This window comes from Pseudozyma hubeiensis (genome assembly GCF_000403515.1).
Source record: "Pseudozyma hubeiensis SY62 DNA, scaffold: PHS13, whole genome shotgun sequence".
Classification (NCBI taxonomy): domain Eukaryota; kingdom Fungi; phylum Basidiomycota; class Ustilaginomycetes; order Ustilaginales; family Ustilaginaceae; genus Pseudozyma; species Pseudozyma hubeiensis.
Window position 1 is genome coordinate 81908 of NW_012133795.1, and position 19887 is coordinate 101794.

Sequence of the window (19887 nt, forward strand, 5' to 3'; positions counted from 1 at the left end):
AAGAACGCTTTCCGACGACGAGCATTGTCCTCGCCAACAAAGCAGTGCGATGTGCCAAGAAGAGGTTGTTGTTTCCCCCCACCTAAGACACTGCCCCAGAGCATTCGGTCACAGAGCTCAGCTTCCAGCCAAGTAGCGGACAAAATCCTCCGCTGACGAAATTGGAGGCGGGCTGAAGACCGACTTCATCCTTGGCGTCGATAAACACCCATCTCATTTGGTGATTGCCGGATCGAGCAAAGATACAGTACAGACCGAGATAACCATAGGATGCACGACTGGTATCTGCGGGTGAACGCTGGCATCAGACTGAGCCGTCAGCGAAGAGTGAAAGATTTTGATTTCCCACACGCAGCCCGGTGGCGCCAAAGCCCTGTCTGCTTCATATCGCTGCAAGAGTGGGCGACGTACAGTAAAAGACGAGACCAGATGATGATGATGAAGAAAAACGAGGATCGGACCCGTATGTGAGACAAAACCAAGGAAAACCTACTCCTCCCAATACGTCTCCCGAGACATACGTTTCAGCTGCGGTCTCGAGAGCCTCGCTCTGAGGCTTGCAGATGAGAATCTGCTCATCAAATCCAGCATCCTAGAACGACGTGTACCTGTCACATTATCGATCTTCGTTGATGTCGATCGAGGGAGGACCAACAAGATTTCCGCCGCCGAGAATCCCAGACGCACCGTCATGCAGAGAACGAGAAGGGTTTGAACGAAATGGTGACGACGTGCATCGCTTCATTTTGCAGCTTCCATCAGCTGGCCATCCTTTTCGCTGCTCTGTAATCCGATCGCATGGTGTGTCAGCCGAAGACAGGCGGTTCAACACATTGACAATGCTTCTTCACGACCGAGAGCGAGTGAAATGATGATCTCATTCAAGCCTAGCAGGACGGCATTCGGGAGATTTTTTTGTTTCGGAACTACGAGATGCTGGCAATGCACGAGAGCAAACGCTATGGACAGAAGACGGTATCTAGGCTACTCATATGACAAAAGCTCATGCGCTCGGCTTCCAAGTAAGAGGTCTCAAGCCAAACAGGTCAATTTTCTGTCTGCCCAAGTGCACTTGCTGTCATCCTTCATAATCGCCAGATTGTCATATCCAGCATCGTCACGAGGCTCAAAAGTGTTCGCTCCGATAAGATAGAAGCAGTCATACCTGGAGGTCCCCCCAAAACAATGAGAGTGAGTAAGTGAAGTGAAACTCGAGACAGCAAGCGCCAATGGATTCGCAACTTACGGGATGTTGTTGGGACCGAAAAAGTCGGCGTACGAGTGACAGGTTCGGCTGGCAAAGAACCTGTAATGCAATACCGAAAAGTCGGAGACCTTGTAGCGGTAGCCGTGCTTGTAACAGACCACGGCGGTGGCTCCGGGTGGTTTGCCGTTGGACCAGAAATCAGAGACCATATTCTGCGTGCAATCGGCGCGGCCATCGTCCGCAGCACCATCACGACGCGAGACTTGGTGGCGACGAGCTCGTTCGTCAGGCACCCGTCCCTATTGAGAAGATCAAAATCAAGCCAGAGGTTTTGGCGGTCAGCAATGCTGAATGAAGAGGGGATCCGATCAGTGCAAATACTTACGGCGAGCACGCTAGAGGCCAGGAGAAAGGGAAGCAGCTGGGATAGAGCAAGACGCATGGCGAGTACGTGGATTAGAGTGTGGAAGGATGCGTCGTCATGACGGTAGCAGAGCAACGGAACGAAGACCTCTATTTATTCACTGCAAACTTGTCAAACTTCGAGATAGCAAAGGTGCACCGAGTTGCATGCTGCTGGAGCTACATTGTGATCCAGTCTCAGCAAAGAGCCCCTGAGGTAGAAGGTTACATACTGCACAGCATAGACTTCATTCGATGGGGATGAGGTCCGAGGTCCTCCCAGCTTTATCAGCGACGCTACCCCGAAATTCGGGTTGCAAGCTCATCACGGAAAAGGCCGACGGCGCCCCGCAAATTGAGCTGTTGTTCAGAGGGGCGAGCGCTCGCCTTCCATGCTATCATGAAGAAGCCACTGGCTGCATCTCTACGTATCGGCAGATTGGAGGTATTGGTCGGGAATGGATGACGAACCCTGGCGACGCGCGCTATCGGATCGGCCGATCCGCTCCTCGTCTCTGTGCCAGTGGCAAGCAGACTCTAGCATCGGATATTTCTCATCAGGTGTGCAATCGCAGGCACTCCCACCCCAATCCACAGTCAGTGTCGAGATGATGGGCCTCAGCAACGAGCCTTCGGACATGACGGTGGACGCGGTTTCCAGCCAAGTTACAACGAACGTCGGCAGGGTCCATCGGATATCAGTCCCGCCGTAGGTTTGGGCAAGACATGGATGCGATCCACTACAAGACGTGCAGGATCCACCCGAAGCAGATCAAGTACTGGAATGCGAAAGTGCAGAGATAGAGGGGGATGCGGGGGAGTGTTCGAGTGCAAGCTTGATGTCGCAATGAGGGTTTGACGGGTTTGGCGGCGAGGGGGCGTTGAGTGTCGCTCCTCGCGCCTTGCCACGTCTGAGTCCGCTTCTTGCCCCGCTTCTCCCCACATTTTTGTTCCACTTACTCCGCAAAGTAGAAACGGCTGCAAAATCAAGGCCACAGAGACCCGATCTGAGATTCAGGACCCGATTCATCACAAAACACGGAGCGAGATCAGTCCGGCTTCCTCAACTTCGCCTTGCCCCGCTTGTCTGTGATACTGTAAGGCCAGCATACGGCGATGCAGATCCAGAAGCGATGCCGATAAGCGACTTGGCAAGTGCGGTCGTCGGATCGTAACGCAATTCGCCGACGTCTGTGAAGGGGATCTCGGCGTCTTGAAAGGCGCTCGTCTGAGGCCAGAGCTGGAAATTCGCAGCACTTGACCCGTGCGCCCGGTTCAGAGCGTGGAGTTTGGTTCGGCGAGCCCATCCAGCTTGTGCATGGTCATGCCCCCACCATGTTCTAGTTGAGTCCCGTCTCTGTCGTGCATGCCTCAACCACACGCACACCCACTATCCAGCAGTGACTGCATTCTGCAACGGCTGCGAAACAGTTATCGCGGGCGATTCGGAATGTGGGATTGCAGCGTCAAAGCAGGTCAAAAGCTGGTCGTGAAGTGGGATGGCTCAAGCGCAGTGTGGTTTGCTTTCGATGGCTCGGGCCCAATTGGCCGGCATCTTGGTGGTACATATGCAAGCGGAAGACCGCTGCACCTTGATCGTGTCTCTTGACTCTCTCGGCAAATCACTGGCCGCTGCAAGCTCGCCCTCTTGCTTTGACCCCGCAAGTCGCCTGCAACAGCTGCACTCACGCGAAAAAAGAAGCCCGCACTTGCAAAATGACCGTATCTCAACCTTTTATTCCTCTGTAAAAGTATCTCGATCGGCACAATGATAGGTTGACAACGATAGATTGTCTGCCGTCTCGAGGGGCTTTGATACCCCGAAGCTGGGCCTGAGGCTGATGGGCGAACGCATATTCTGTTTGCAAGGGTTCCGAAAACCGTCATCGTTGAGCGGAGTGAAAATGGTCGTGTTTCGAGGTAGAAGCGAGGGCGTCATTGGCAGCAACTGACCATCGAAAGTGGTTCTGGTGTCGGGTTCCGTGCACCTCTTTCTAGGCTGTGGCGTGCAAGAAAGACACACTCGAGCTGCTATTGCCAATTCGTCCTCTGTAGCGCGTCTCCAAGCCAGTCAAAATGGCGATCCATCTCGCATTCAGGGTCACGTAAGGAAACGCCGCTTCCAATGCGCAGACACTAAATTCAAAGTAACAATTTTTTTTCTGACACTCCTCAGTCACTTTTTCTCTCACGAGACGGCAGCGTATCCTCCCAAAGGATCTGGATATGGCGTGTGGGTGTTTCGCAAATACTGTGCTCTGCTGCCGGCTTTGTGCTCTTCTATCTTTCTTTTGCCTCTGGGTCTCGAGACCACCCACACCACACACTTCGGCTACTGGGTGACTCTAAGCTTACGCCGCGCTACCATCACACACTCTCCCAGCGCTCTCGCCGCAGCTTTCGACCTTGCTAATCTATCGACCCGCTCCAACCTTCAACCCCGAACCGACTCTGCCCTCGAGCCTCTTTTCTGCAGTCACTCACTGCTCTTCTGCTCACTCTTCCTCCTTGCAGATCGCCTCAACTCGACCCCGCCTCGCCTCCTCCTCCGCCTTACGACCTCTCACTAACCCTTCTCGTCGGCATTCCCGTCTGCCGCCGTGTACCTGCTCATCTCTCTTCTCACTTTGCGTTTCTCTCTCTTTAGCTGCTGTTCTCTCTGTTCTCTCCCGTTCACCATCAAGACTCGCTTCTCCCGACATCATCATAATCAGGCTTCATTCCGCCTTTCCCAAGCCTGAGCTTCTCCATCGACAACCCTCTTCGGACAAACCGCGCTCGTCATCCTCTTCCTGTTTGACTTGACCGTCGGTGATCGATTTCTGCCGGACTACGTCGCAGCTCCCTCTCCTTCTCGTTGATAAACACATTCACAACCAGTCGGCATCATGTACGCAACTGCTGCCCGAAGGTCTGCCCATTTCACCTTGGCCAATGGTGCCGAGATCCCCAAGCTGGGGTTCGGCACCTGGAAGATGAAGAAGGAGCAGGCTACTCCCGCTGTTGCTCATGCCATCAAGACTGGCTACCGTCACATTGGTAAGTCATCTTAACCGGCGTTTGCCGCTGCTTGATGTTCACCGCTTCTGCCCGTTTCACCCGAAACTGACATCGTTTTTGGCTTTCTTCCTCCTTTTCAAATTGACCCTGTCAGACTGCGCTTGGGCATACCGTAACGAGGATGCCGTCGCTGCAGGTATCAAGAAGGCTGGTGTGCCTCGAAACCAACTCTGGCTCACTAGCAAGCTCTGGAACAGCTTTCACGCTCCCGAGCACGTCGAGAAGGCTCTCGATGATACGCTCAAGGACCTCGGCACCGACTACCTCGACTTGTACCTCATGCACTGGCCAGTAGCCTTCCTCAACTCCAAGGGCTCCATGATTCCCTCGATCCGCAGCACCGGCGGTCACCCCGTCGAGAGCGAAGACCTCTCTCGCGACTTCATGGCCACCTACCGCGTCATGGAGGAGATGGTCAAGAAGGGCAAGGTTCGCAACATTGGCGTCAGCAACTTCAACATCCGACGTACCGGCGAGGTCATTGACGAGGCAACCGTCAAGCCCGTCGTCAACCAAGTCGAGGTCAACCTTGGCGTTCACAATGAGGAGCTTCGCAACTACGCTCACGCCCACGGCGTCACCCTCCAGGCCTACTCGCCTTTTGGCTCCAGTCAGAATGTGGCCAAGTCGCTCGAGGATCCCGTCGTCGTCGACGTTGCCCAGAGGAACAACATTACTCCCGCCCAGGTCTTGCTCGCCTGGACGCTCGGCAGAGACATTATCCCCATCAGCAAGAGCGTCACGCCCGAGCGTATCGAGGAAAACTTCCGCGCGCTCGAAATCCAGCTGCCAGAGGAGGAGATCAAGCACCTCACCAATGAGGCGCTCAGCCGCCCCATCGAGAGGACCGTCGACCCGACCGAAGGGTGGGGCGTCGCCGACGAGATCTTCGAGGACGGTGTCGATCAGACGCGCGAGATGGAGCTCAAGGGAGGCGTCTACACCCCACCACCTGCCCACGAGTCGCCTTCCGAGCACCGCCTCGAGCCACGCAACGATCCAGAGAACCCCGCTCGCATGTTCCACACCGCAGCACACCCTCTCGCCTCGTCGTCGCGCAGCACCCTCAGCAGCCGCCGACCCACCGCCGTTCAGGCCAAGTCGTCTTCCTCCTTCTTCCGCAGCTTTGCCACCACCAGCCGTTCCGCCGCCGTCGCCGAAACGGCTCCTCCCAGCACATCCGAGGCACCTGCCGTCAGCGAGAGCCCTCTGCTCCGCAGCACCGCCAAGTCGGCGCTCGCCACCCCCGGTCTCAAATTCGTCGACGGAGAACACAGCATCGAGAGAGAAACCAAAAAGATGAACATGTACACGGTGCGTAGAATGTCCACTTCGACCACATCCCGAGCTTCCGTTTCCGCTGCCCCCATCACACCAACCACCGCCACCTCGTCGGCAGTCAAGGTGGCGCGAAAGTACCCGGCCAAGAAGTCGTTCCTGTACCAAAAGTACCAGCGCTTGCTCACAGACAGCCAGATGGTCCTTGTGCTTCAGCACAACAACCTCTCTGTTGCCGAGCTCGCCAAAGTGCGTTCGGACATTGCGGCCATCAAGCTGCCCGAGGGTCAGACGGCCAAGGCTTCGCTGACCGTTGTGCGCGCCGGCCTGATCAAGGCGGTGGCGAAACAGCTGTCGCATGACAACGCCACCATGGAGTCGTTGCAGCCTGCTCTGAGCGGTCCGATCGCCTTGCTGACATGCGAACATCTCACCCCCGCGTATCTCAGTGCGCTCTTTAATGTCGTCGACAGAGCGCTAGGCCACGCACCTCCTCGAGCGCCCGCTGCGGGGACCAAGTTCCCGGAGACGGCGGTGGCCAACCCTAGGTTGGTGCCGTTGGCGGCGGTGCTCGAGGGCAACAGGCTGCTCCAGGTCCCTCAGACCCGAGACGTGGGCAGGATCGGCAGTCTGGACCAGCTCAGGTCGCAGATTGTGGGTCTGCTCAGCGCACCCGGTCAGCAGTTGGCTGGTGTGCTGAGTCAGGCTAGCGGTCAGCAGCTGGCGTTGACGCTTGAGGGTAGGAAGAGGGATTTGGAGGCCAAGCAGTAGTTTTGCTTTGCTGTTCCGTTTCCAAGCTTGTATAGATTCGCTATTAGTTCCATTACATCCTAGTTCCTCAGTTGTTCGAAGGGGTAATGTGCTGTGGGATTTCGCTGTGATGAGCATACTGACCTCCTTTGCTTTGTTTCGTGTAGGCGATCCGCGATGCTCAAGCGCACATCCTGTCATCCGACCCCACATCCCTCGTTTTTGGAGAGGATGTAGCGTTCGGCGGCGTGTTTCGATCCACGATGGGACTCGCGGAGACGTATGGACGGGAACGGGTGTTCAACACACCACTTTGCGAGCAAGGTATCGTCGGTTTTGGGATTGGATTGGCTGATATGGGACACACCGCTATCGCCGAGATCCAATTTGGGGATTATATCTTTCCAGCTTTTGATCAGATTGTCAACGAAGCTGCGAAGTACAACTATCGTAGTGGGGGACAATTTGGGGTGGGGAAGTTGACGATCAGGGCACCGTGTATGGGGGTGGGACATGGAGCGTTGTATCATTCACAGAGTGTGGAGCAGTTCTTCATGGGAGTACCTGGGCTGAAGGTGGTGGTACCGAGAAGTCCGATCCAGGCGAAAGGATTGTTGGCGGGAGCGGTGAGGGATGATAATCCGGTGGTGTTTTTGGAACCCAAGATGCTGTACAGGAGTAGTGTCGAGGAGGTCCCACTGGATGATTTCACTCTTCCCCTAAGTGATGCGGAAGTGGTGGTGGGGGGCAAGGATCTGACGTTGATCTCGTGGGGTGCTCCGCTGTACGCCTGCGTAGAAGCACTGGACATCCTCAAGAACCCTCCCAAGTCGATCGAGAAGCACTTCCCCGCTTCGGTCAGGGACGCAAGCGTAGAGGTGATCGACCTTCGCACCATTCTGCCTTGGGATAGGGAGACGGTGGTGCAGTCGGTGGCAAAGACAGGAAGGTGCGTCGTGGTGCACGAAGCACCAGTCACGGCGGGGGTGGGGGCTGAAATCGCTGCCGAGGTTCAGAAGAACTGCTTTTTGAAGCTCGAGGCTCCCGTGATGCGAGTTGGCGGCTGGGATACGCCGTTCCCCCACGTGGGAGAGCTGTTCTACAAGCCGGAGGCGGTGAGGATCGCTGATGCGTTGGTCAAGAGCTTGACCTTCTGAACGCACGAGGCGCAAAGGTAGACGGTGGTGAAATGATAAAGTTTGGTCAATGACAAGTGTTGTGGGTGTGGTACAAATACAGTGTGATTGTGATGGAAGAGAGGAGGGTCTCTACAAGTTGAACACCCTGACGGTGCCTATGTCCTTCGGATTCGCCTCATCCCCGGCATACGCCAACACGTATTTGCTCGGATGCCAAGCCAAACAATTGATCATCGTATTCCCCGCACCCACTCCCGTCCCACCTCCCAACGCGATCTTGGCCACCTGATCTTCGCCCATCACACTCGGACAAGTCGCATCGATACTGATAAACGGATCCTCGCCACCGCTCGCCAACAGCTCTCCATCGAAGCTGAATCCGATCGCTCTCGCTGGAAACGCGAGGCTGGTGATCATCTTTACCGAAAAGTACTCGGTAGCATGCCAGAGCGAGATCATCGAGTCGCTGGAAGCGGTGGCGATGAAACGAGAGAGCGGGTCGGGTTGAAGGCAGAAGACGTTTGCCGTGTGTGCCGGGTGGGAGTGGATGCGATCGTACCGGTCGGTGTGGTGGATGTGGATCGAACCGGATCCGGAAGAGAGGAGGAGGAGCGATCCGTCGGAGGAGAAGGAGAGTTCGTTGATCTCATCGTGACTATTCAACAGGGTCGTCGATGTTGAGGTAGAATCGTCCGGTGGAGTGGGTCGGCGGGTGCATACGGTGTGGGTGATCTTTGCGAGACGCGTATCGATGATCGAGACGGTGTCGGTTTTATCTCCCACGGCGAGGTAGTGACCGGTGGGATGGTAGGTGATGTTGATGTTGGATCCGGGTGTCGAGATCGTGGTGACGGCACCTGACGAGTCGGACTTGATGCGTGTGTCCCAGATCTTGACCGTCTTATCTGCGCTGGCGGTGGCTAGGATGTCGGGCTGCAGAGGATGCCAGACGAGCTGATCGACGCTGTCGGCGTGTCCGCGAAGTTCGGTACTCGCCCGATGGTCGATGGATCGCTCGGGCACCCAGATACGGATGGTCCGATCAGCTCCACAGGTAGCGAGTTTCCGCCCATCGATGGACCACCCGAGGCCACGAACGGATTGTCGGTGGCCGGAGCGGAGTTCCTTTGTCTTGAGTTGGGTGAAGTTGGGGAGATTGATGTTGCGGTCTCGGAAGGATTGAGCGAGGGAGAAAGGTAGACCGTTGACGGTTTTGGATGAGGAGGGAGTCGGGTATAGGGAGAGCGACATGGCTGAGGTTCTCGTGGTCCGAGCCACCAGCTCGTTTCCTGTTGCTGTCGTGGAGGGTTAGGGAAGAAAGGGTGAAGATGATGGAGGAGGAGCAAACCGAATCAAGGGTCCATGCAGTGCGGTTCCTCCACAACTTCAGCTGTCAAGGTCGGAGAGCAGATCTTCCACTCGTACGAGATGTCGCCTCGTGTGGCGAGAAGCAACTGTCAAAGTTGCGCTGCATTGATCACCGACCAGGAGAAGCACACACCTTTTTTTCTGTTTCCTCTTTTTCTTTTTTCTGTAGGTTTCTCGAGAAGTCACAAAGCGGCCCGCTTGGACAGCTTTCTTCCTGCGTGTATGCCAAGGAAGAAAGCACAGGCGCAAAGACCAACATGCGGCGCCGGCTTAGCCTGACGGAATTGGTGCTGCTTTGTCTGCTGGTGATCTCGATGTACTACAACACTCGCATCTTTCACTCTTCTCCAACACCACCACCTTCATCCTCAACTTGTCCATCTCAGACAAACACTTTCACAATGGCTACCGAACAGAGTACGTTCCTCTCACCTTCGACACACCTCATCTGCTGCCCTCTCGACTTGTGTCGTCCCGATGGCTGACCTCCTCTCACCCTCACTCTTTAACTCCTTGCAGCCTACATCATGATCAAGCCCGACGGCGTGCAGCGCGGCATTGTCGGAGAGATCATCAAGCGATTCGAGAACCGCGGCTACAAGATCGCCGCTCTCAAGATGGTCCACGCCTCCGAGGAGCACCTCGAGAAGCACTACAAGGACCTCAAGGGCAAGAAGTTCTTCCCCGGCCTCATCAAGTACATGGCTTCCGGTCCCGTCGTCTGCATCGTCTTCGAGGGCAAGGACGCCGTCAAGACCGGCCGTGTCCTCCTCGGTGCCACCAACCCTCTCGACTCTGCCCCCGGCACCATCCGCGGTGACTTCGCCATCGACGTCGGCCGCAATGTCTGCCACGGCTCCGACAGCGTCGAGAGCGCAAAGGCCGAGATCGCCCTCTGGTTCGGCGAGCAGAACCCTACCATCCAGTACACCCGTGCCGTCGACTCGTGGGTCTACGAGTAATCGCTTTCCCCACAGAAGCTTCGCTGTGCAGCTTTGTTAGGAGCGTCACATCAGAAATACCAACCATTTTGGACATCTCCCTCGCCTACTACTGTCACCATCCGACTGTGTTTCAGAGGCCGCACATCCACTTCTCACGCGGCATGGTAAGCAAAAATGGGTGCGATTCGTCTTTGAAGTTGGAATAGAACTGCTGTTGAAGGCAGTATAATCTGCTGGAATAAAGTGCGCGTCGGGACAAGAGCTTTGTCTTCTTGGAACTGCGACGTCATTTAGGCTCTCTCGTCGCGGCATCGATGATCATGATGACCCAGGAAATTACATTTGCATGGTGACGAAAAGAATACCGACTCGTGGCGGTAGGTGGGTGGAGATATGAGCTCGAGCTTGTTTGGAATCGTTGCTGCGGCTGGCGTTGATGCGTGCTGTTGTCGAAGAAAGAGAAGGAATTATGCGGTGCCAAGAATTGATCTCGCTGCGCAGCTTCGCCATCAGATGATGCTGCGAATGTCCATCACCTTGCTGATTCTTCGCGAGGCAACGTATGGATAGGGCAGATCTCGCGCTTCCCCCTCGTCGTCCGCGTCCTGCATCATGTCTGCAACCTCGTTCACATCAATGGGCGCGTCGTCGTACTGCAGACGCCTGCTGCGTCGATGTTCGGCTGATTCTCCGCCACTGCGGGTATAGCCTTTGTGCTTCGTGCGGATTCGAGTGGTCGTGGGCATGGCAGCATTGATGTGCGAGACGGCGTTCACAACGGTGCGGGCTTCCGAGTTCGCTGTGGCGGTAGGAGCCACTGCGTAGTGCACCTTGGAGCGGCCTCTGACAGTGATCGGGTGGCTTGTCAGGCTTGCCACTTCCACGCCGGCGCTTGCCGTCAGAGCGCTCTGCTTCGGGTACGCCAGCAACGTCAACTTGAGAGCATAGAATTGCTGGCTAGCTGCACCGCGCTGTCCGTTGTTCATCGTGGCCGAGCGGATCTGCACTCTTCGAAAAGCAGCTACGGAGCCGGACCTTGTGGCGGTTTGCTCGTTGACCGAGGCGTCCTTGCTGATGCCACCGCCGCTGCGCAGCTCGACGGGCTGGACAGCCTCTCGCGGTCCTCTCTCGCGAGCAGGTCCGAATTGGATCAGGGGGACAAAACCCTGACGGCCTTTCTGGATTCGTCCGTCGCTATTGATGACATGAGCGGTCAGATGGACCGCGAAGCGGTCGACGACGAAAGCTGACGGACTGCCGGCTTGACAGATGAGGTCACCTTCCACTGTGTCTCGGCTCCGGCCTTGTTCGTCCTCAAAGTGAAAGGACACATCTACCTTGAGATCTGCGGCGACACCGATGCGTACAAAGAAGTGTCAGCAAATCGGTAGACACCAGCACGAGTCAAGTGTCAAGGGCTCGACCACTTACAGTTTCGACGATAGCAAGCCCATTTTCCATCGCTGATGGAGCATGACAAAAAGCCAGGCGAGAGCCGAAATCGTGTTAGTCCTTTGAGTTTTGCGGGTACATTTCGGGAGACAACGGAAGACTCACACAACGCTGAAACACTTATGCGAGGTCGACTCGAGCTTGCAAAAGAGCCTGTCGGGTGCGAAGCGGTAATGAGTGTTGTCAGTCAGCCCCGAGATGTTGTGAACGTCTACTGTTCTCCGCGGGGGGAGACTTACTGATCGATGGTGCTGCTGCGACTCTGCTTGCTTGTGAGAGGAAGAAGCGACTTCATGGTGACAAAGATCTCGCCGGTACGTCCTTCCTGCGGAACAGACAGTTCCCGCGGCTCCTTCTCCGTCGAAGACGCCAAGACTGATGGACTGGTCAAAGAAGATGGGACAGCGAGAGGCTCATCTGACACTGGGTCTTCGCTGTCGCTGCTGCTTTCCGCAAGGGGCGACATAGCACGGAGGACCGGCATCTTGTAGATGAAGCTGTCTTGCGGGAGACCGGACTTTGTTTGTACCCTAGCAGCCGAAACATCGGCTAGAGGGTGTGCACCAGCATCGTAGTCAGTCTTGAGCGATGGCAGAACGAGAGATGTCTCCGCACCTCGTTCATTGAGGTTGTGACGACGAGCCAAGGAGAGTTTGTGCAGGGAGTCGTCGCTGTTAGGGGAGAGCGAAGGAACGCGGGAGGATGCATCGGACAAGAAGGCTGGCGAACGTGTCAGCACGTGTTGCTTGTTCCTTCCGCTTGTGTCAAGGAAGTTGACGCTGCCGCCGGCTTGACCCAAGTAAAAGTCGGCCTCGGTGCCAGGCGACAGGCGACGAGGTTGGATCGATCCCAATTCGAGGTGCAAGGGCTCCGATGGGAAGGGCGTTGGTTCCAGGAAGAGCCCGAGAGCGTTGTCGGGTGTAGCGAGATGAGATGAAGGCAAACGCGAGCTTCTCGATCTCTCCTCTGTTGATCCTTCGCTGTCGATCGCGGTGCCAAGGCATGGAAGTATGGGACGAACAACTAGCGACGACAGTTCCGATCGAGAAGAGGGTGGTACGAAGCTTGCGTGGCTCGTTGCCCTGCTCAAAATTCTGATGTCTTCAATCTCGAACTCGCTGGACGTGGAGCGGATGGAGCTCGTTGGTGTCTGGAAAGGAGAAGAGGCTCTAGTGTCGATGCGCGAAGGAGACACAGGAAGGGTGAAGTAGTCATTTGACCTCCGAGCTGGGTTGAAGATAAAGTAGGGATTGTTGCGGTACTCGGTTCCCTTGCGAAAAGCGGAAGCAAAACTACGGATGGGACCAAGGTGACTTGGAGAGGTGCCGCCAACGAGCGGAGGCAAGACGGGTCGATCGATGCTGCCGAGCGTCAGCGCCCGTGGCTTGGAAGGGGGCTTCATCTTGTGCGATTCTTCACTCGTGGCTACTGGGCTATCTATGTTGTGTGTTGTAGGAGACATTCCACCATGTGCGGACTCCGGAGGCGTCCGCGAAGGGAACTGTGAGGCATCGTGCGAGACCATTTCGGATGACAACCTGGTCGGAGCTGAACGATCGAATGTATTTTGCTCTTTTGCGGAGGTCAGCAAGGGCAAAGGGGTAGGCTGAAGCTGCAAAGCCTTCTTTGCTCTGCAAGTCGAAAGAGTTGGTGAGGTGGGCCAGATCCGGCTCCGTTCACAGCGGCAGTCGTCGAAGTAGAAAGAAGGAATGGGAAAGCGAGTACTCGAGTCTGCCTCGCCGTGCGGCGAAGACGATGACCTATGCTCGCTACTGCGCGAGGAATTTGGCGGAGTGAGGAGTAAGATGGGACTCCAGTCGTAGTGATCCGACCGTTTGAGACTATGGTACGGAGTGGCTGGCGACGGTGGCGTAATTTGGCTTGATCCAGACTCCGCCTGCCGAGCACGCGGACGAGACCGAGTAGTGGGAAGGGCAAGAGGAGAAGGACGCTTGAGGGCAGGGAGAGAGGATCGAGGGAGCCGACGTGGATGCTGAGAATGGGTGGTGGTGGTTGTGGTGACGATAGCAGCTAAGCCCGAGCTTGGTGTGACTGATGGCGACGATGAAGAGAGCAGAGTCGGTGCCGCTGGAGAAGAGGGGCCTGGCGACGGAGAGTGCGACGCGATGAGATCCACCTTATAGCCAGAGACTGACTTGGGCATGTTTGGCATGAACGCTTGGTCAGCAATCGGCGGCTGCTCCACGAAAGCGTTCCGTCGGGTGAGGCTCAAGTCGCCGGAAGACGGGAGCCTTCGATACTCGGCAAGTCCGGTCGAGAAGTCAGGCCCGAAACGCTCGCGAGATACCTGAGCGGGACAACGAGTCGATGCTGCCGAGTGCCGGATGTCGGATGGCCTCGTTTGCGAGGCAAAGATGATCGTGCAGACAGAGGAGAATTCTGGTAGAGTCTAGGCCCTTGCCTTCCGTCTCGCGGCTGTGTCTGTGTCTGTGACAGACACTCGTCTGATCGATTGCCTTGTAGAGACTCTGTGGATCGTCTGTCACAGTCCTTTTCCGCGACACTGTGGATGCGATCACAGACTGCCGGTCCACCCGAGCAGCTTTCGCAGGTGTCGAGGTGATGCTGTTTGTCAGGGAACGAGGGTGAGACCGCGCGCCTGGACTGGCGCTGGATTCTCTGCGTCGAAGAGAAAAGCGGAGGCGCCGACAGCAATTTTGTGGCGTTCCTTACGACGAAAGAGCAGAGAGGAGACGGAAAGAGTCAGCTTGCTGAGTGAACTTGGCAGGCGAGGTACAGGAGCAGGGCAACACGCAAGCAAGCAAGGGGAGCGGCCACACTTGACAAGTTGGCTGGTCCAGGATCTGAGTTGCATTCGGGGGTGCATGTACCGACCAAAGCGAACTAATTGCAACAATCAGAACTTACAGCGTACCGTACCGTTTAGACGAAGCGGAACTGCGAGTGACACCAGCGATGGCTGAGGTAACAGGGATCGTGTCGGATAGAGAGGCCCGGCTAAATCTCGAGAGCCTCCTCCCGCCCCCTTTCGAGCTGGCTTGATCGCGTCTTTACAGATGAAGACTGCCTGGCCCCTGCACCCTCACGCTCGAGGCATGAGAGATCTCGTTGCTCTGCGAACTCGATTGGATAGAGATATCGGTCCGCCCTCTTGTCGTTGTTGTCGAAGCGCCACTCGATGGAAATAACCATCAGCCAGAGCGAACCGGAAACTAGATTCGGAAGCGCCGCGCCCCTTTCTTTGCTCTTTCTTGCTTTCTTGCTTTCACGATGAAGGAAAGGGTGCAGGAGAGCGTGGCATCGAGTTCACTGGCTAAGCTGTGGTCTTCGGATGCGAGATGTGGAGTGTGGCTTGAAGGGTGACAAGCGTCTCGTTCCGAACGATATCGTCGCCTCAAATACCAAAACCCAGAAAAAGCGCAGATCCACGCTGAGCGCTGCATCTAGCCCAGAAGTCTGTCTACGAACAGTACGCGAAGGAGCAACCGAACAGGATCCAAGGTCTCCAACCAACAGGTCGAAGTCGTGCGCTTCCCCACTAGGAGCAGACAGGGCACGATGTTCTCTCACCGCAAGCGGATTAGATTGAGCTTGTCTCCGCTGCCTCTCGCCCTGCTGTGCCTGAAGACCAAGACCGTCGAAGCTTGTGCCTCTCAACGACGCAGGAGCGCCGAGCCCTTCTCGGCGGCGTAGCCCTAGCAAGGTTGCGCGGTTAGATCACCAAGCGGAAGATCGCTTCCCTCTCTGACTTGAAAAGAGATCGCGATACAGAGAACAGACGAGAGTGCGAAATCAACAAAAGAAAGGGGAAATTCTGCTCGAAGTACGCGGCGAGCAAGCTCAAGCTCATACTCTGTATTCGATCTTTTGACTTCTTTGCCGCTCACAAGCCTCGGACAACCCGACCGGGACTCTGATGCTTCTCAAGGGACAGTTTCCTCATACTTTGGGTGTGACTGTGATTGCGACTGTAGCAGAGATCCAGGCTTGAGAGTTTAAAGTGTGCCAGGGTAGCTCCTCTTTGAATTCTGAACGAAGCGCGAATTCTTGCGCCGCTCAAGTGGAAAGGGAAAAGCGAACGGGCAGTGTGCTGCCAGGCTGAGTCGCCAAATTTCCAGTGCGGCGTCTCGGGTTTTTCGCCTCGATTGTTCGCGACGGATGGCTACAGGCAATTCAGCTCAGGCGCAACACCACGTCAATCAGACACAGCCCAACACAGTGTTTCTGTCTCGGACAGCTGCGGTTGATTCTAATGATGACTTGGATGAGGGAACAGCAGCGCCTTAGTCCGTCCGTCACGGATGTTGCCCTTTCTCGCCCTTGATCCACCAGAATCTCTGACCGAATTCTTCTCTCACTGAAGCAGAACGCAGCAAACTTTGGAGCGCCTTTACAAAGCCATCATCGAAGGATATGATGTGCCCCAGATCCCGAGTGTTGGCGCACAGCGCTTCGCAATCCTGCCTTGTGGCGACATCACACGACATGCTGCGACTGTTCCATGTCGTCCTTAGTTCGATGGACTCGTACGATAAGGGACGGCAGAAGCTCCAAGCTCTCCAGTATCGTAAACAACCAGCTGTTTGAATCGAAAGCTATGACCAGCTCGGCGTCATCCTTGCATTACAGAATCCGGAAATCTCGGAGGAAGGCGCTTCTCAGCAGCGAAAACACTGTAGGCAGGAACAGCCTTGGCAGCTCGGCGTCGTCCGAGGCACGCGTCCAAGGACCCCAGCCTATTCGGTGCAGGGAAACGCGAATCGCACAAGAAAGCCGAGCCTGTTCAAGGCGAGAACTTTCGACTACATAGGCGATGATCAGACAATTGGCAGGTTGAAATCACGAGCGGTGCTGAAGAGAGCTTCGATGCGCTTACTACACTCTCAAACAGTGGGAATAAGCTCGAGCCATTGATGTCGTAGAGCCGGGTCATACACTTGCGCTTTTGTCAAAGCCAGATCTCAAAGTCACAGAGTCGGTCCGGACATCGATTCGACATGCTTTACCGTCAGCCAGCGTATAGGGAAGACATTCTTCCAACATCTCGAACTCTGAAATGTAGTCGATCACGGAAGTCAATCAAGTCAGAGAATATGATATGCTGGCAGCCTATGTAAGGTGGATAAAACTTCGGCGAGACAGAGCTTGACGGCTGAAGCCCATTTTAGGTCGAGGTTGCTCCTAGTTCCGGCTCATCGACTGCCGGAGCTGCCATTTACCGGCCGCGTTCCGACTTGAACGAAGTTGCGGCGGCGCCAAGCTTGCCCTGCGCTGCAGTCAAACCTTAATCTCGGCTCAACAAAGCAAACTCTGACGCTCAATTTGAGTTCGCCCACTTCATTTCGATTGGGGTCAATTCCCTCATCCGTGGAAATCGCGGAAACGTCAATCGGTCCGATTCGCTGTCAGAGGCTCTTCTGTCGATCGCGACGTTTTGTCAACTTATGCCAAACCATCTCTCGACATCGGCGATCGATGAACGTGCACTGCACTGAGTGGACACCAGCGTCGACAGCAGGAGCCCAGGATACCCGCCGAAGCACGACGTTGAGCGGTTCCACACGACGCTGAAGGACGCGGACACGAATGACAGCACCTGCTCATAGCCCTGTTGATCCCATAGCCCTGTTGATCCCAGCCGTTTGTACGCCGAGGCTGGTGGTTGCTTTGTGAACGAAGCAGTCAGTTGTTTCCAGACGAGGGGGATTTCCGTTCCTTAGGAGCTCTCGAACACTTCCTTCAATCTTTCCATCAGACCTCAAACGACATTGCATCGGAAAAGCTTCCAGAGAGTGGTGGCAGAGGTCAAAGTTCAACACATGTTTTCTTCCGGTCGGCTCCATCAAGCAGTCTTTTCAGCCGCCTTTTTCCCGTCCTCCGCATCCACCGCGTCCTTCCCTTTCGCCCATTCCAGCGCTTCCTCGCGCTCCAAGCCATACGTCTCGGCACGCATCCTCGCCGGCGGCTCCCTCAGGGCAAACGGATTCGGATCGTCCGACTCCAGCCCTGCAAAAGTATGGTTGATGTGTCGATGCGTAGCTTCGTCAGCTCGGATGGCACGAATCACGTCGACGAGCATCGCCCCCTCTCCCAGCTGCCAGTACTGCTTGGCGATCTCGGGTGCAGCCACATTCTCCCACTCGGGCAACCTTCCATCGCGGAGATCTTCGAGGATGAGCGAGTAGGTGAGCACGGCTTCTTCTTCGAGTACGCCGACGAAACGATGTGCGACCCGCGGCGAGAGGAGGTAGAAGATGAAGAAAAAGTTGTAAAAGACACCTTGTGCGAGGAGGACGAATGATCGTGTGATCAGGCCGGGTTTGCCGCCGCCGAGCTGCAGCGCGACCAGAAGGTGTTGGCGTTCGTTCTCTGCGTCTTCGAGCATGGTGTGGATCCATCCTTTGTCGTGCCTCATGAGTCGAAGGCTTTGGAGGTGTCGACAAGTGGCAGCGACCATTCCGGGAACTCCGGCGATGCTTTCGAGGAAGATCATGCGGTTCAGCCAGCCGTCCGGTCCAAAGCATAGGCCCTTGGCGCGCATCTCTTGCAAGGTCATGGTTCCATCGCTTCTTGAAAGTTCCGCGAGACTTGCTCCGGTCTTGTTGACCACCTTGTCTCCGCTCGGTACTGCTGCATCACTTGCCGCACCTTCTCTTTCGCTAGTCTCGCCCTTCATCCTCTCCACCTGCTTCGCGAGATGCGAGGGCAACCCAACCGTCTTCTCCACATCCCTCTTCATCGCCGTGAACTTCTTTCCCTTGTGATCCGGATACCGCGTGGCCATATCGAACACCGTCCTCGCCACGGTACACATCGCCCTCGCCACCTTGTCGCCGAAAGTCTTGCTCTCGCGATGTACCACTTGGACGCTGTCGAGATCGCTTTCAGAGTAGATCGGATGGAAGAGGAGGTAGCTGCCGGCAGGATGCCTGGATGGCGCCGGCGAATCGGGGCGGTCTTTGGGTTGGACGGCCGATTGGAGGGGAGGTGGCGAGGTGGAGAACGCGCGGAGGGAGCAGGATGTTGTAGAGGACGCCAGGATGTGTTGACGTGTTTGAGTCAGGAGGATGGTTGAGAGGACTCGTTTGCTGGCGAGGCGTGGCACGCCGTGCGCGAGGGAAGTACCGACGGGCATGATAGAGATTGCTGGCGTTGCTTGTGATGTTGAGTTGGTGTGGTGTTTGTGTTCTTGCTTGTATGCTCGATCTCAGGTAGGAGGACAGGCTTCCACCGCTTCATATAGACGTCCCAGATCCGACGGTCGGTGCCACTCGGGACAGCTCTGGCACACACACACGGACCATCGGAACTGCGGTGCGTGACAGGAGAGGCTGCTCGGCATGCACACCAATCCAGTCAGGTTCCATTGGGCGCCACACGCCGAGAAAGCTGTCCAACTTGTCAATCCGAAGCTAACCGACCCGAGGCTGCCGATTTGAACCCTGCATTTCGGGAGTGCGACCTTTTGCCTCCTCTTTTAAAAAAAAAAAAAAACTCTAAGGAACATCAAATTCAACGGGCTGGAAAAGTCTCTGTACCGGCGCCACCTACCATACCTTTGTTCAAGTCCATTAGTGTCACCACCATATCTACAATGCACATCGGCGTATATGATCGGCAAGGTCTCACATGGATTCTGTAGGGCAGCGTGACTCCCAAAGCCACCGGTAAAAACGTGATCCTATCGTTGGGAAAAAAGCGCCACAACCTCAGCAGAGGCTTACTGCAGGTGAACGAAATCCCTAAATTCTCCGTGGTTTTTCGGAGCGCACCGTGTGTGTGTGTGTAACTGGCAACAAACGTCATACTTCTCTCGGAGACTTTTTTTGGTAGATCGTCACATGGTACAGCGATTTCTTTGGCATCGACTGGATCTGATTGGACGAGTCATCCGTTTTCGAATGTGGTTTGGCAGGTTTTGCGAAGACATGAGTCAGTCGTGGGTGTGTTCCAGTAGCGGCGGTTAGTTGTAACCTGTAGAGAGTTGGACGGTAGCGTCGACCGCTTCGGCAACCTTCTGCTGTTGATTCAACCCAAGCTGCGTACTACGAGGCTCCCATATCGACTCATGGAAACCTCGGTGCCTCGGTACAGCATCCTCCAACACCTATCTTACCTCTCTTTTCCTTATCGGCTTCGATCTAGATCCGATCTTCCCAATTTCTCTCACGAGCCGAGGCATCTTCTCAACACCAGCCGCACAGCGTAACAACACCCAAAGGTGGAGAACAAGAAAGGGGCAAATGGTACAAGGTTGAATGTATGTGTGTGTGTGTGCGTCATGTGTGTGTGTATGCAACTACAG

The 19887-nt window shown here is 55.7% G+C and overlaps 7 protein-coding genes across 7 annotated transcripts; 3 read left to right on the forward strand and 4 right to left on the reverse strand.

The window, feature by feature from the left end:
- Window positions 1-1032: 1032 nt before the first annotated feature.
- Window positions 1033-4317, reverse strand: PHSY_000971 (hypothetical protein; the record flags this gene model as incomplete). The annotated part of the gene is made up of 3 exons (XM_012331603.1): window positions 1033-1165; window positions 1247-1506; window positions 4216-4317. 3 exons carry the CDS (start codon window positions 4315-4317, stop codon window positions 1033-1035), a joined length of 495 nt encoding a protein of 164 aa, XP_012186993.1.
- A 180-nt stretch (window positions 4318-4497) lies between these two features.
- On the forward strand, window positions 4498-7854 carry PHSY_000972 (hypothetical protein; the record flags this gene model as incomplete). The annotated part of the gene is made up of 3 exons (XM_012331604.1): window positions 4498-4648; window positions 4764-6601; window positions 6865-7854. The coding sequence occupies 3 exons, from the start codon at window positions 4498-4500 to the stop codon at window positions 7852-7854; spliced, it is 2979 nt and encodes a 992-aa protein (XP_012186994.1).
- Window positions 7855-7965: 111 nt separating this feature from the next.
- PHSY_000973 (hypothetical protein) lies at window positions 7966-9087 on the reverse strand (the record flags this gene model as incomplete). The annotated part of the gene is made up of 1 exon (XM_012331605.1): window positions 7966-9087. One exon carries the CDS (start codon window positions 9085-9087, stop codon window positions 7966-7968), a length of 1122 nt encoding a protein of 373 aa, XP_012186995.1.
- Window positions 9088-9198: 111 nt separating this feature from the next.
- Window positions 9199-10166, forward strand: PHSY_000974 (nucleoside-diphosphate kinase; the record flags this gene model as incomplete). Its single annotated transcript, XM_012331606.1, has 3 exons — window positions 9199-9257; window positions 9374-9621; window positions 9724-10166. The coding sequence occupies 3 exons, from the start codon at window positions 9199-9201 to the stop codon at window positions 10164-10166; spliced, it is 750 nt and encodes a 249-aa protein (XP_012186996.1).
- Window positions 10167-10657: 491 nt separating this feature from the next.
- Window positions 10658-14774, reverse strand: PHSY_000975 (DNA-binding; the record flags this gene model as incomplete). The annotated part of the gene is made up of 6 exons (XM_012331607.1): window positions 10658-11493; window positions 11580-11611; window positions 11706-11753; window positions 11840-13908; window positions 14497-14519; window positions 14669-14774. The coding sequence occupies 6 exons, from the start codon at window positions 14772-14774 to the stop codon at window positions 10658-10660; spliced, it is 3114 nt and encodes a 1037-aa protein (XP_012186997.1).
- A 139-nt stretch (window positions 14775-14913) lies between these two features.
- Window positions 14914-16096, forward strand: PHSY_000976 (nonribosomal peptide synthase; the record flags this gene model as incomplete). The annotated part of the gene is made up of 2 exons (XM_012331608.1): window positions 14914-15098; window positions 15946-16096. The coding sequence occupies 2 exons, from the start codon at window positions 14914-14916 to the stop codon at window positions 16094-16096; spliced, it is 336 nt and encodes a 111-aa protein (XP_012186998.1).
- Window positions 16097-17424: 1328 nt separating this feature from the next.
- PHSY_000977 (alternative oxidase) lies at window positions 17425-18396 on the reverse strand (the record flags this gene model as incomplete). Its single annotated transcript, XM_012331609.1, has 1 exon — window positions 17425-18396. One exon carries the CDS (start codon window positions 18394-18396, stop codon window positions 17425-17427), a length of 972 nt encoding a protein of 323 aa, XP_012186999.1.
- Between the last annotated feature and the right edge of the window lie 1491 nt (window positions 18397-19887).